The sequence below is a fragment of the Sphaerodactylus townsendi genome, linkage group LG10, assembly GCF_021028975.2.
Source record: "Sphaerodactylus townsendi isolate TG3544 linkage group LG10, MPM_Stown_v2.3, whole genome shotgun sequence".
Classification (NCBI taxonomy): Eukaryota; Metazoa; Chordata; class Lepidosauria; order Squamata; family Sphaerodactylidae; genus Sphaerodactylus; species Sphaerodactylus townsendi.
In genome coordinates, this window is record NC_059434.1 from 1389905 (window position 1) to 1402854 (window position 12950).

The 12950-nt window shown below is 50.8% G+C and overlaps 1 protein-coding gene across 3 annotated transcripts in view; it reads left to right on the forward strand.

The window, feature by feature from the left end:
- Positions 1-3291: 3291 nt before the first annotated feature.
- The window catches only part of SH3TC1 (SH3 domain and tetratricopeptide repeats 1), a 94988-nt gene continuing 85329 nt past the window's right edge, over positions 3292-12950 (forward strand). For 2 of the 3 annotated variants that reach the window (XM_048509715.1, XM_048509717.1), the window contains exons 1-3: positions 3292-3910; positions 4097-4209; positions 6147-6252. In XM_048509715.1, coding sequence (XP_048365672.1) covers positions 3781-3910; positions 4097-4209; positions 6147-6252 — 349 coding nt within the window. In that variant the 5' untranslated portion in view covers positions 3292-3780. The remainder of the gene's footprint in view (positions 3911-4096; positions 4210-6146; positions 6253-12950) is intronic. The other variant, XM_048509718.1, reaches the window with a different exon arrangement.

Below are 12950 nucleotides of genomic sequence, written 5' to 3' on the forward strand. Positions count from 1 at the left end.
ACCCCCTCACCACAACACAGACTGTAAAATTGAACAGGTTCTGAACTCTAAATTGCCAAAGGGCTGTCTTTACCCTGCAGAAGATGCTGCTTTACATGAATTTTTGGAGAAAAATCTGGCCTGCAATTTCATCCGGAAAGCCAGAAGAAGCTCCGCTGCCCGTTTTGTTTGTGAAAAAAAGGACGGATCTCTGAGACTTTGCACGGATTATAGAGGATTGAATGCTGTTTCTACCACTAATAAGTACCCGTTGCCCCTCGTTAAGGACTTACTTGCCAATCTGGGGACAGGCCATATTTTCACCAAGTTGGATTTACGTGAGGATTATTATTGGGTTTGAATTGCTGATGGATATGAACATTTAACAGCATTTAACACTCGTTATGGTCAATATGAACATTTAGTAATGCCCTTCAGGCTCTCCAGGGGCCCCGGAGTGTTCCAGAGCCTCATCAATAGAGTTAAATGACTTACTCTTTAAAGGAGTTGTTTTTTATTTGGATTATGTTTTGATTTATTCCAATGATGAAGCCTCACATACAGCATTGGTATGTGAAGTGCTGCAGAGGCTCCTAAAGTACTCACTTTTTGTCAAGTTGTCTAAATGTGAATTCCACCAGTCTTGATTTTTTGGGCTATCGAATCTTTGCTGCTGGGCTGGAAATGGACCCATCAAAAGTAGCTGATTTTTCTCTCCTGGTCTCCGCCCCGTCCTCGCAAACAATTCCAATCTTTTTTGGGCTTTGCTAATTTTTATCGTGATTTAATTCCCAGTTTTGCTGAATTAGCCCTCCCGTTGACTGATTTGTTGCTCACGAAAGGCAAAGGGGCCACAAGACAACTGCTGATGACATTCCCTTCCCTGATGATCTTAACCCAAACACTCCGTTCTGTAACCAACTTATTTTGACCACTTCACCGAACACTCCAATGTTTCTCAACACCTCCCAGAGGCAGTCCAGCCATCCCCTAAGAGCCATCCTGATGTTCCCAGAAGTGGATCTTTACTATAAGGATCCTCCCCCCCTCCCCCGCCCCGGAAGCCTTTGTCCAGTGCCGTTGACACCATCTTTGCCTGCTGTACCCACGCATGCAACACCTCATGCCCCTGGAACCAGACACTGGCCATTTGGCTCTGAACCTTGGATCTTCTCCACTTCACTTTGTATCACCCATATATTTCACAGTAGAAGTTTCACCATGTCCGGCTAATTAAAGTAGGCAGCAAGGATGCATTCTGTGTCACAAAAGCTTCCACTTCTAATTGGCTCATATAGTTGGAAGGAGCCAGTCAGGCCATCTAGTCCAACCCCAAGGCTCAGTGGAGGATCAGCCAGAGAGGGAAAGCTCCCCACCATCTCCCTGGGCAGCCCATTAACCTGCTGAACTACCCTGACTGTAATTTTTTTCCTATCCAGCTGGTCCCTTTCCACTGGTCATTGAAACTTCTTTTTGTGAGTCCTGCCTTCTGCTGCCAATAGGAACAGCTCCCTGCCCTCCTCAAAGTGACAGTACTTCAAGAGAGCAGCCATGTCCCCACCCCATCTCCTCTTCTCCAGACTGAAGTTCCGGAGTCCCACAGATTTTCCTCATAGGGCTTGATCTCCAAGCCCCTGATCATGCTTGGCACCTGCTCCATTCTGTCCAAGTCCTTTTTGAAATGACGCCTTCAGAACTGTGCACAACACTCCAGGTGCGGCCTGACCAGTGTGATGTACAGCAGGACGATGACATCTTGTGATTTGGTTGCATCTGTTGATCCAGCACACGCATTCCTCATTTTCGACTGGTTTGCATCATAACATCTATAAATAGACTACCTGTCTTGTCAGATCTCAGAAGCCAAGCAGGGTTCGGCCTGGTTAGTAGTTGGATGGGAGACCTCCAAGGAAGTCCAGGGTTGCTTCGCAAGAGGCAGGCAATGGCAAACCACCACCAAAATCTATTGCCTTAAAAACCTTACGCAGTTTGCTGGCTGTCGCTCTCACCGGACTCCACCCTCCACCACTCCTTTTGGAAACCCATTGCCTTTTGAATTTCCCCAGACCTTTAAATTGCTTCAGGTGAAAACGCTAGCTGTGCTTGGATTTTGGTTTTATAGACTTTACTGTAATCAATAACAGGCTTCTAGACATTCTTAACTTTCTGGAAATAGCAGCTTTTGTACTTGAAATGGATTGTTTCAGGAAACACGTGCTGTTTTATGTCATTATAATTCATCCTAATAAAAGGTATTATTTATTTATTAAGCTAATACTAGGTATTTATTTATTTCACTTCTATCCTGTCTTTCTCCTCAATGGGGACCCATCATGTGGACGGTGGTTTGGTTTGATCTTGTTTCAGAAAACCTTGAACATGCAACAGCAGTGAAGCAGGAAGTCTCGCTGACCTGGCAGGAAATGAGGCCAGGAATGGGTGTCCAGGCTTCCCTTCAAAGGAGATCCAAAACATCCGGAATGGCATGAGAAAGGGAGGAGTGTGTGTGTGAGTGTGTGTGTGTTGTGTAAAGTACCATCAAATCACAGCTGACTCCTGGCAACCCCTGAGAATTTTCACAGCAAGAGATGGTTCAGAAATGTTTTGCTATTGTCTGCAACTGTGTGGGCTGAGAGAGTTCTGAGAGAACTGTGACTGGCCCAAAGTCATCCAGTGGCCTTCATGTGGAGTAGGGAATCAATCCCAGTTCACCAGAGTAGAGTCCACCACTCTTTACCACTATGACACACTGGCTCTCCTTGCACTTGTTACACAGGCCCATTTTGCTTGGAACACTTATGTCTGGGCTGTTTGCTGCGCAGTGGGACTGTGTGTTTTTATGTTTACATGCAAGGAGGCACACACTGCCTGCTTTTCTGCTTGCCTACTAAACTTTCCTGGGTATGCTTTTCTTAGTTCTCTTAACTCAGCCCACCAACTCATTCTTAAAGGCACAGATCTCATCAAACCCAGTAGTCACAAGATTGCTGGCTTTGTTAAAGCTACTGTTATATCAATATTGCTGTTATCACAGTTATATCAATATTGTATAGATTTCCGGGCAGGAAGGGTTGGGGTTGGGGCGGTGTTGACCTATGAACCCCCCTCGACAGCCAAGTGACCCCCCCCCCCGCAGAGCTCGTAGCGGGCCGGAGAGAAGAGGCTCCGACCCTGAGCCGGGGTGAAGACCCTCTGCGAGGCACGGCTGGCCTCCTCTGCCCTCCCCGGCCGGGGTCCCGCGCCGCTTGTCGAAGGGGCGCCTCCACAGGGCTCCGGGCCCCCATCCCGCGAAGAAGAGCCGCTGGGCGAAGGCGCCACTGGCCTGGCCGCCAGGAAAGGCTGCTGGGCCAAAGGCCGGCCAGGTCCGAAAGGGGCCTCGACGAGCCGGCCGGCCGGACCTCCGTCGCCCTCTCGGCACAAGGCCGGCCAAGGCCCGGGGAAGGAAGGCGCGGCCCGGCGGGGCTTGGGGGCGCCCCGGCTGACCCCCTTCCCCCTGCGTTGGGCCGCCTGGCCCGTAACTCCCGGGGCGGATTCCTGCAGCTCTGGCCTCTCTGCAGCCCCGGGCGGCGCCCGCCGGCCCAGCAGGGATCGCGCGGCGTCGAGGCAGGCGCGGGTGAGGCGGGCCTTCTGCCGCCCCCGCCCCTCGCGCCGGACAGGCGGAGGTCCTGTTGAACCTCTGCAGCCAAACGGGCCGCTCCGCGTGGGCTTGTCCGGCTGCGCCGTCCCGAGGTCCGGCGGGGCTCCCCTCCCCTCCCCTCCCCTCCCCGCTCCGCTCGCGGCCGCCTGTCTTCCGCAGGGACCATGGAGCCCTCCTTTCCCCCCTACCTCCGACGGGCGGACCCCTTCGGCGCAGAGGCGGCGCCCTCCCGCCCCACAGCCCCGCCACAGAGCGCCCCCCACGCCGGCGGGGGCTCCTCCAGGCCGCAGCAGGGTGAGTGGGTCAGGGCCGTTAGGGGGTGCCCAGAGCAGCTGTGCGGGAAGTGGGGGCTCCCCTACCGGCCCCCCTCCGAAGCGGGGCGGGCCTGGAGTTGGGGCTACCGGGCGGGGGTTTCCCGTCGGGCCGCTTCGCCTATCCATCTTCCCTCCCTCCCTCCCTCCCTCCCTGTGTTGGCAGCAGGCGTGGCTGTGAGGCTCACCTGCCGGGGAGAGGCCCCGGGGCGGCGGCGGGCGCTGACCGGACGACTCCGGCTCCTGGAGAGCGACAACTGCCAGGCGCGCACCCTCCTCGGCGTAAGTCAGTCGCTCTCACCCGCTGGCCCAACTGCTCCACCCCCGAGGAGAGCCGCGGTGGGGGCGGGGGTCGCGCATCCTTCCCAGGCGGGGCTGCAGGAGGCCCCCGCCCGGGCACCAAACGCATCCCCACCGAAGCAGGTCGGGAAGCGGCCCGTTAGCCGGGCATAGCAAAGCAGCGGCCGTGGGGCGAAGGCGCGCGGGGGGGCGGGGGGGTTGCATCATAATCTGGCCTGGAAAGCCTCACGAGACCCCCTCCTGATGTGCGTGCCCCTTCCCGCCCCCCCCCGCCCCTTCGTCCAGGCTGGCTGGGGTCATTCTCAACCCAGCCCTGTTTACCCCCCTCCCTGCCGTGAATTCTTCGAGGGGAAACCTTCAACTCTCCCAACTCTCCCCACTTCTCTAAGGAAGTCAGGAGGAGACTCCTGAAGCCGTTGGGGGTTTTGTCACTTTCAAGCAGAAGGAAAAATTAGAAGGTTACAGAGAGGAGCCTTTCAGGGCAGGGGAGTTGGGCACAGCTGGATTCTCCACAAGTGAACATCTGCTTTTTTCTCCTGCTGCCTGGAACAATGTGGCTGACTGTCCAAGTGCCTGAGTTTAGGGGGACCCATCAGTCTACTGTCAGGACGAATCAGTGTTCAGGCTGGGTGGTGGGAGAAGACTGAGGTGGGTGGTCCCCCAACTCTCTGTGAGGAAGGGCCGGCTCTCCTGCCCACCCTCTCTGGCAGGTTCCTCTCGACCCAGCGGGCCAGATGACCAGTTTGGAGACTTAGGGGCAAGAGAGCCGCTTCAAGGAGGTGGCAGTGAAATGGCAACAGATATGGAGCTGGCCGTGCCCACGACTGATCTGTCGCGTGGAGCAGAGGCGTAGCTAGGGAAAATGGAGCCCGATGCAAAATCTGAGCCCCCCCCAATGGGCAGCCGCTGTGATGCTGGAACCCACCCCCAAACATCATCACTTTTGATGGTGTTTAAACTAGGGAGCCCAGATTCTCCTTTTAAATCAACCTTAAAGGGAGAATCTGGGGGCCGCAGTCAAAACAACATTGAAAAGGATGCTGTTTTGGGGTGGATTATTCCCCACCCTGAAACAGCATCACTTTCAATGTTTAAACTGGGGACCTCAGATTCTCCCTTTAAATCCATGCCGAAGGGGGTGGATTTAAAAGGAGAATCTGGGGAAATTTGGGGGGTGCCTGCTGTCAGGGGTGCAATTGTTAAGCTAGCAGCACCAAACTGTCAGGGTATCTTTAGGATACTCTCCTGATGATACCACCCAGGTTTGATGAAGTTTGGTTCAGAGGGTCTAAAGTTATGGACCCTCAAATGTGTAGCCCGCATCTACTATTAGCTCCCATTGGAAACAATGCGGGATGGGGCACCCCCTTTGGGAGTTCATAACTTTGGGCCCCCTGAACCAAACCTCACCTTACTTGGATGGTAGCATAAGGAGAGTCTTGCAAAACATCCCTGAAATTTTGGTGCTGCTAGCCTAAAAACTGTGCCCCCTGGAGACCAAAAACTGAAAAAAACACTAAAAAATAACAAAAAACCCACAAACAAATCTGAACCTCTGGCGTGGAGGAGTTTGTGAGCACCTTTCTTAAACCAACATAATGAAAATTCTAGAGTTCAGGCAGCTTCTCCTGAATACACCATTTGTGTGGTTGATTATTAATCCAAGACAGGGAAGAGCAGCAGCAGCAGCAGCAGAGTGCTTTTATGGTTCAGTTCAGCAGGTGGGGGGTGAGGGCTGCCTTTTGATGCGTCTGCTTTTTGCGCAAGCCCTTCTCGCTTACTCCAGTCAGCTGTCTGTCCCCAGCAGCATCCGGACTTTCTTCATGGGCTGACTCTCCCATCCTGTTTTCTTTAATTTCAAGTGTGAATTCCTGGTTCTTTCCATGAGGCTTATGGGTGTGTTTTTCCTTTGTCATCAGGAGCTGTCTGCCCGACTCTTGTCCATCGATAGTGAGGAGCATCTCATAGTGGTGACATTCCGAACCTTTGAAGAAATTTGGAAATTTCAAACTTATTATTCCCTAGGTAAAGTATTTCTACCTATAGAAAAATGCAGTTGTTTATATAGAGCCGTGGTGGCGAACCTATGGCACTCCAGATGTTCATGGACTACAATTCCCATGCTGGCAGGGACTGATGGGAATTGTAGTCCATGAACATCTGGAGTGCCATAGGTTTGCCACCACTGAATAGAGAGACACAGATTTATAAATCTCCCATTTGTCTGAAAAATACTAGGTATGTTTTAAAGCAATTTCCAAGTTAAATAATTGGTGTAGGAAAGTTGTGTAGTTGTGTTGGTGTGCATGTGTAAACACATCACATCAAAAGACAGTCAGCTGTAACTGCTGAATTGGATCATAAAAGTATTCTGCTGTGCTTCCTTGCCTTTGATTAATAATCGACTACACAAACAGTGTATACTCATCAGGAGAAGTTGCCTTATGTGTAGTTGTGTGGGTGTGCTTGTGCCACTTACCCAAGTTTAGGGATCTATCCTGAGTCCAACTGGCCCTAGGCTCTCCAAACTCGAGATGGTCCTAGTTCAGCCCAGAGTACTTCCAGGAGGTCTCTCTGCCACTGGACGTACTGAGCAGGGTGACCATGGCTCCGGTGAACTGCAGTGGGTGGGCCCCTGCTTGTGGAAAATGGGAATGATGTTTTCTGTGGTTTCCTGAGCCTTTGGATATTTGTGAACTCCATTTGCTCTGCTTCCATGGAGTTTGGACCCCCTGGAAAGAAACAAGCTGTTGGTTCATTATGCAGTATAGTTCTGGATCAAAAGGTTGCTTGGCCTCTCCTGGCCTTTTGCAAACCTGAATTGGTACTGTGATTAATGCTTCTGTGTTTGTCTTGCTGAAACTAGGGTCCTACTATGTAATTTTTGCATCATTTTGTGTGTCATGTTAATACTTATTCTTTGCTTTAGATCTGTTTTTAGAAGTGTTCTGTAACTCTAATCCTTTTGTATTGTCAACTACATGCCTTATCTGTCGGTTGCAATGACTTACTCTGTATAATCCGCCTTGAGCACAAGTGAGAAAGGTGGGCTGTGAATAGCATAAATCAAATGTGTGGTAGACATCAGTGACGCCACTAAGGCATGTTTCCCCACACTGCAAGTGGTTGGGTAGACCTCTGTATGAGTCGTCAATGGAGAGTGATGTCACTTGGGAGAGGTGGGCTGTCCGGTGCCCCTCCACTCAGCATTCCCACCAGACGACGAGCCCCTTCAGCTGGAGGAAGGCTCTGCACTTAGTGGGTCAGGGGGCAACATGATATGTTGCTCCTGCGTTAACTGAGAGGTTTTTGGCTGGAATCTTCTTTTAAAGGATGGTTTGTCTTTCATGCTTTTCCTGATGGTTTCCAAATCTTGCTGCACTGTAGAGTTTATTTAATTTGAAATAATTAAATATTTGCCATTTTCTGAAGGTTTTTTGTGCACTGATGTAGTGGTTAAGAACAGGTAATCTGGAGAACTGAGTTTGATTCCCCTCTCCTCTGCCTGAGTGGCAGACTCTTATCTGGTGAACTGGATTTGTTTCCCCACTCCAACGCATGAAGCCTGTTGCGTGACCTTGGCCTCATCACTGTTCATTCAGAACTCTCTCAGCCCCATCTCTGTCACAAGGTGTCTGTTGTGGGGAGAGGAAGGGAAGGAGTTTGTCTCATTGCAGGTGAGAAAGGGGCGTGTAAATCCAAACTCTTCTAATAGTTACTGGTGACTTTTATTTATTTATTTATTTACTTACGTTCATAGTCTGCCTTGGACTAAAGTCACTACAATCAACAGATGAGTCAGGTAGTAGACAATACAAAAAGATTAGTGTTATAAAACCAATTAGAAACCTAGAAACAGATCTGATGCAACGGATGAGTATTAACATGGCTTATGAAGATGCAAAACTCCAAAGGAGGAGCCTAATTTCACTAAGGGAGCAGCAGTGGTGTGGGAGGTTAAGAGCTCGTGTATCTAATCTGGAGGAACCGGATTTGATTCCCAGCTCTGCCACCTGAGCTGTGGAGGCTTATCTGGGGAATTCAGATTAGCCTGTACACTCCCACACACACCCCACAGCTTCTGGGGTGGGACTCTTTGGGCTAGCTGCTACAGCTTCTCAAGAGCTCCCTCCTCTTCTGTAGCCCTGCACCCCACCTCACAGGGTGTTTGTTGTGAGGGGGGAAGGGCAAGGAGATTGTAAGCCCCTTTGAGTCTCCTACAGCCCCTTTGAGTCTCCAAACTCTTCTTCTTCTTCTAAACTGTACACGGTAGAGCAGACCACAGTTCCTAGTAATTTTGTGAACCGTTTAGTACAGTGCAAGTCTGTTGCCTTAGAAAAGCCACCCCAGGGGGTTTACTGCACTCAAAAATTGAATTTAAAGTTAGTTCACTTCAAACCTACAAACAGCTGCCTTTTGAGCCTACCCTGGATCGGGGGGGGGGGGGTCTCCTCCTTCAAGGCAGCACCAGCTCAGATGCTGGTCAGAGCTGTCCTTTGGTGAGAGAGGCAGAGGGAACTTAACTCTCTCCCATGAAACACTCTGGTCATGGGAAAGAAGTGATGGGTAACCTTTCCGCTGTTTGGCTTGGAATTAACTCATTGTTTCCCAGCTTCCTCATGTATTTGGAGGGAAAGTTGATCTATTTCACAGGCCTGTTTCAGCAGAATGGCACATTGCCCCGCCCCCCGTCAAGCCACAGCTGGCTTTTGGCGATCCCTAGTGGATTTTTCTAGGCAAGAGGCATCTGGAGATGGTTTGCCATTGGCTGCCTCTGCGTCGTGCCCTTGGTATTCCTTGGAGGTCTCCCATCTAAATACTAGCCAGAGTCTTCCCTGCTTAGCTTGTGAGATCTGACGAGACTGGGACTGTCCAAGTCAGGGCAGAGACTCTACCATGGAATGCAGCTGGCTTTACAAACTACGATTTCACAGCACTCTGGTCCAAACTTCCTGACAGTTAGGGTTGGAGTTTCCCAACTCACTTTGTTCACTTTGCCTGCAGCGACGTGGCAGCTTCCTCTCCAAGTGCTGCAAAGCCGGACTGGGGTGGGGACCTCACTGCTAGAGAAAGAGGGACTCCAGCCTACCTCTTGCCCCCTCCCCTGGTACTGTTTTCCCAAGATGGAAGGGTTCTGGGAGGGAGGTTGTGGAGCTGTACACGCAGCTGCTGTGTGGGAAGCCCAACCCAATGTCAAACTCTCGAACGTGGAAATAACAGAGACTGTAGGAAAGTCCAAAAGCAGTTTATTCCAGGTGATGCGAAGAGTAACTCATAGTAAAGCAGTGATTCCTGGAGCTAGAGAGCTCCAGATCCAGGGAACTCTATATCTCTTTTAATCCCCTCAAGTTTCAGCCCCCACATCAAATGTCCATTACAGTTTCTACTACAAAGCTACAAAGGACCTGGGAACCTTTCACACCTCTTTGAAGATGGGCTGGCGCCAGGAGATTGCTAGGAAGGGAAGAGGGAAACAGGAAAACAATTGCAAATCACACACAGCAAGACATCAAGATACTGACAGGCATGGTCCTGACATTCTGGCCCTCTTAAGACCCCCCCCTTTTGGCCAATCTGGGTAAGCCCGGTGAAATGCCTTCACTAAGCGAGGGGCTTGGACATGTACGGAATTGACCCATTCATTGTCCCCAGCCTGGAAATGGGTCCAAGCGATCAAATACTGCAGCTGTCCATGAATCCAAAACCTCTTTCACCTTGTGGTGAGGCTCACCCCTCACCGCAACAGGGGCGGGCGCCGCCGGACGAGAGTGCCAGTCATCCGGGGAGGTGCCTTATTGAGGACGCTGCAATGAAAAACAGGATGTACAGACCTCAAGTTTTTAGGCAACTGTAACTTGGCCGTCACATTATTAATCACTCTGAGCACCTGAAAAGGTCCAATATATTTTTTCCCATTTCCTACACCCCTGCAGACCCCGCAAGTTCTTGGGGGACAAATACATCCAATCCCCAACCGCAAGGGTGAACGGCTGCCATTTCTTATCGGCCTGCCACTTGTAACCCTGCTTAGCCTTCCCCTGGGCTAACTGCAGGATCCGGAGCCCCCCACGCTTGTTACTCGGATGATGTCTCGGCACTCCATTCCTTCTGTTGTTCCATCGGGCCCCTGCTGAACCTCCTAGGAAAGGGAAAACGGGCTTTAGCCGGGGACTGTCCTGAAACAACCTCAAAGGGTTTTTTTTTCCGTGCTGCTATGCACGGCGTTGTTGTAGGCAAACTCAGCGAAAGGCAGCAGGTCAACCCAATCGTCCTGATGGAAAGTAATGTAGCACCGTAAATATTGTTCAAGAGTTGCGTTCGTATGTTCACTCTGATCATCGGTCGCCACATGAAACTCCGAGGAAAGAGCCTGTTTGGTGTCCAGCAACTTCAGAAAGTGCCGCCAGAACTGCAAAATAAACTGTCCACCGCGGTCCGATACGATCTTATCAGGGGCAGCATGTAGCTGGTAGACGTGGGTCACAAACAGACGAGCCAACTTGCTCGCTGTCAGCAGCGATGTGCAAGGGACAAAGTGTGCCTGCTTCGAAAACAAGTCCACGACCATCCAGATCATTGACTTCCCTCTGCTGGAAGGGAGATTGGTAATGAAATCCATGGAGATCACCTTCCAGGGTGCGGAGGGTGCTGGCAGGGGCTGGAGTAGGACAGGAACCTTCCCTTGCGCCCTCTTGGCCATTGCACATATGGGGCAACCTTTAAATCAAGCTTCCACATCGCCCCTCAACGTCCTCCACCAAAACTGTCTACAGGCCAAATGCAATGTTTTCACAAACCCAAAGTGTCCTGCTGATTTTACATCATGACATCCCTGCAAGGCTAGAAGGGGTGCTGCTGGAGGCACATAGAGTCGACCCCTCTTCCACCAGAACTCCCCCCATTTCTCCAGTTGGTCACCCTCCTCACCCTGCAGCACTTCAAGACCCCCCCGCCCCCCTGAGGGCCTCCTCCAGCGAAGCGGGCACGGTGGGGGGATTGAAGCGACACGCTGCCTGACTGCGGGTGACGACCGCCAAGCCCAGTTGAGATGGGGAGAACACTGTCCCGATCAGAGGGGTGGCCCCGGGAAAGGATCGGGCAACCGAGACAAGGCGTCAGCCAAGCAATTTGGCTGGAAAGGAAATGCAGCGTGAAGTTGAAACAGGAGAAATTTATACCCATATGTGGTTAGAATGTCCAGAGGTAAAACACCTGTGGGAAAATGTTACAATGTATATGTGGAAGTAAAAATAAAGATAAACATAGATCTATTATTTTTAGGTATATTGGAATATACAATAATAGAACAAAGAAAGAGAATGCTATTTAAACTTATGATCAGAGCGGCCCATGCAGTAATAGCATTAGGGTGGAAAGACAAAAGAATCTGGACAATACAGAAATGGTTGGAATATATATGGGAACAAATACAATTAATTTTTTGACATAATATCAAGAAACCAAATATGGCAAGAAAAACAAAAATATATGAAATGGATCTGGACTGAATTCAAAGACTGGTTAAACGAAATTGGAATCACAGAAGAAAACGGGAAAAGAAGACTAGAAAGAATGGACCTGCTGCTGCACATTTAAAGAAGAAAAGAAGAAGGGGGAGGGGGGAAGGGGGTAAAAGGATATGGAGGACGAAATATAAAGATGTAGAACATAAATTTGTAACAATCCAAAATATCAATAAAAATTTAAAAAGAAAAAGAAACGGGAGAAAAAGTCAGCCCAACGAAGCTGCTTGGCGGACAACTTCCCCAGAGTACGAAGCACAGCCAAGTTCCTATGGTCAGTCCACACCTCGAAAGGAAGGGCCGTGCCCTCTAGCCAGTGTCACCAGGCAGTCAAAGCGCTTCGCGAAGGCCGCCCGTCTCCTTGTCCCCAACCATCCAGTGGCTCTGCCCGAAGATGCGGGCCGACGCACAGGGATACAACCTCCCATCCTCCCCTCCTTCAGCAGCAGGGCAGCCATAACTTTGTATCCGAGAAGCATCAACATGCACAATAAAGGAGAAGCTTGGAAGGGTAGCCATGGCGTAGAGATAGGTTGTTCCGACATGAAGCTGGCGGCTTAAAGCCTGGAGAGAGCCGCCCGCACTCCGAGGGGACCACTGTGGCGGAGCCAAAGGAAACTGGTTGCCATAAGCCCGCTTCTCCGCTTCGTGCGCAGCAAATCAGTGAGGAGTAGAGCCAGCCAGGCAAAGTTAGGGATAAAGTCCTGATAGAAATTGGCAAAGCCCAGGAACGACTGCAACTGACGCCTGGTGCGGGGCTCCTGCCACTGCAACACATCCTGCACTTTACCCGGGTCCATCTCTAACCCCTGGCTGGAGATCCGGTAACCCAGAAAGTCCAGCCGCTCCTTATGAAAGTCACATTTGGAAAGTTTAACAAACAAGTCATTGTCGAGGAGCCGCTGTAGCACAGCCCGCACAGTCTTAACGTGCTTCTCCGTCTGGGAGTAAATAAGGACATCATCCAAATACACCACCACCCCCTTGAACAGAAAATCCTGGAGAACCTCATTTATCAAACACATGAAAGTCCCGGGAGCCCCAGATAACCTGAATGGGAGGACGCAGTATGCAAACGGACCCATCCTCGTATTGAAAGCCGTTAGGTGCTCTTGGCGATCCGCACCCGATAGTAGGCTTCCCGTAAATCCAACTTAGTGAAAACCATACCTCTCACCAGACAACTCAGTAAGTCCTTGA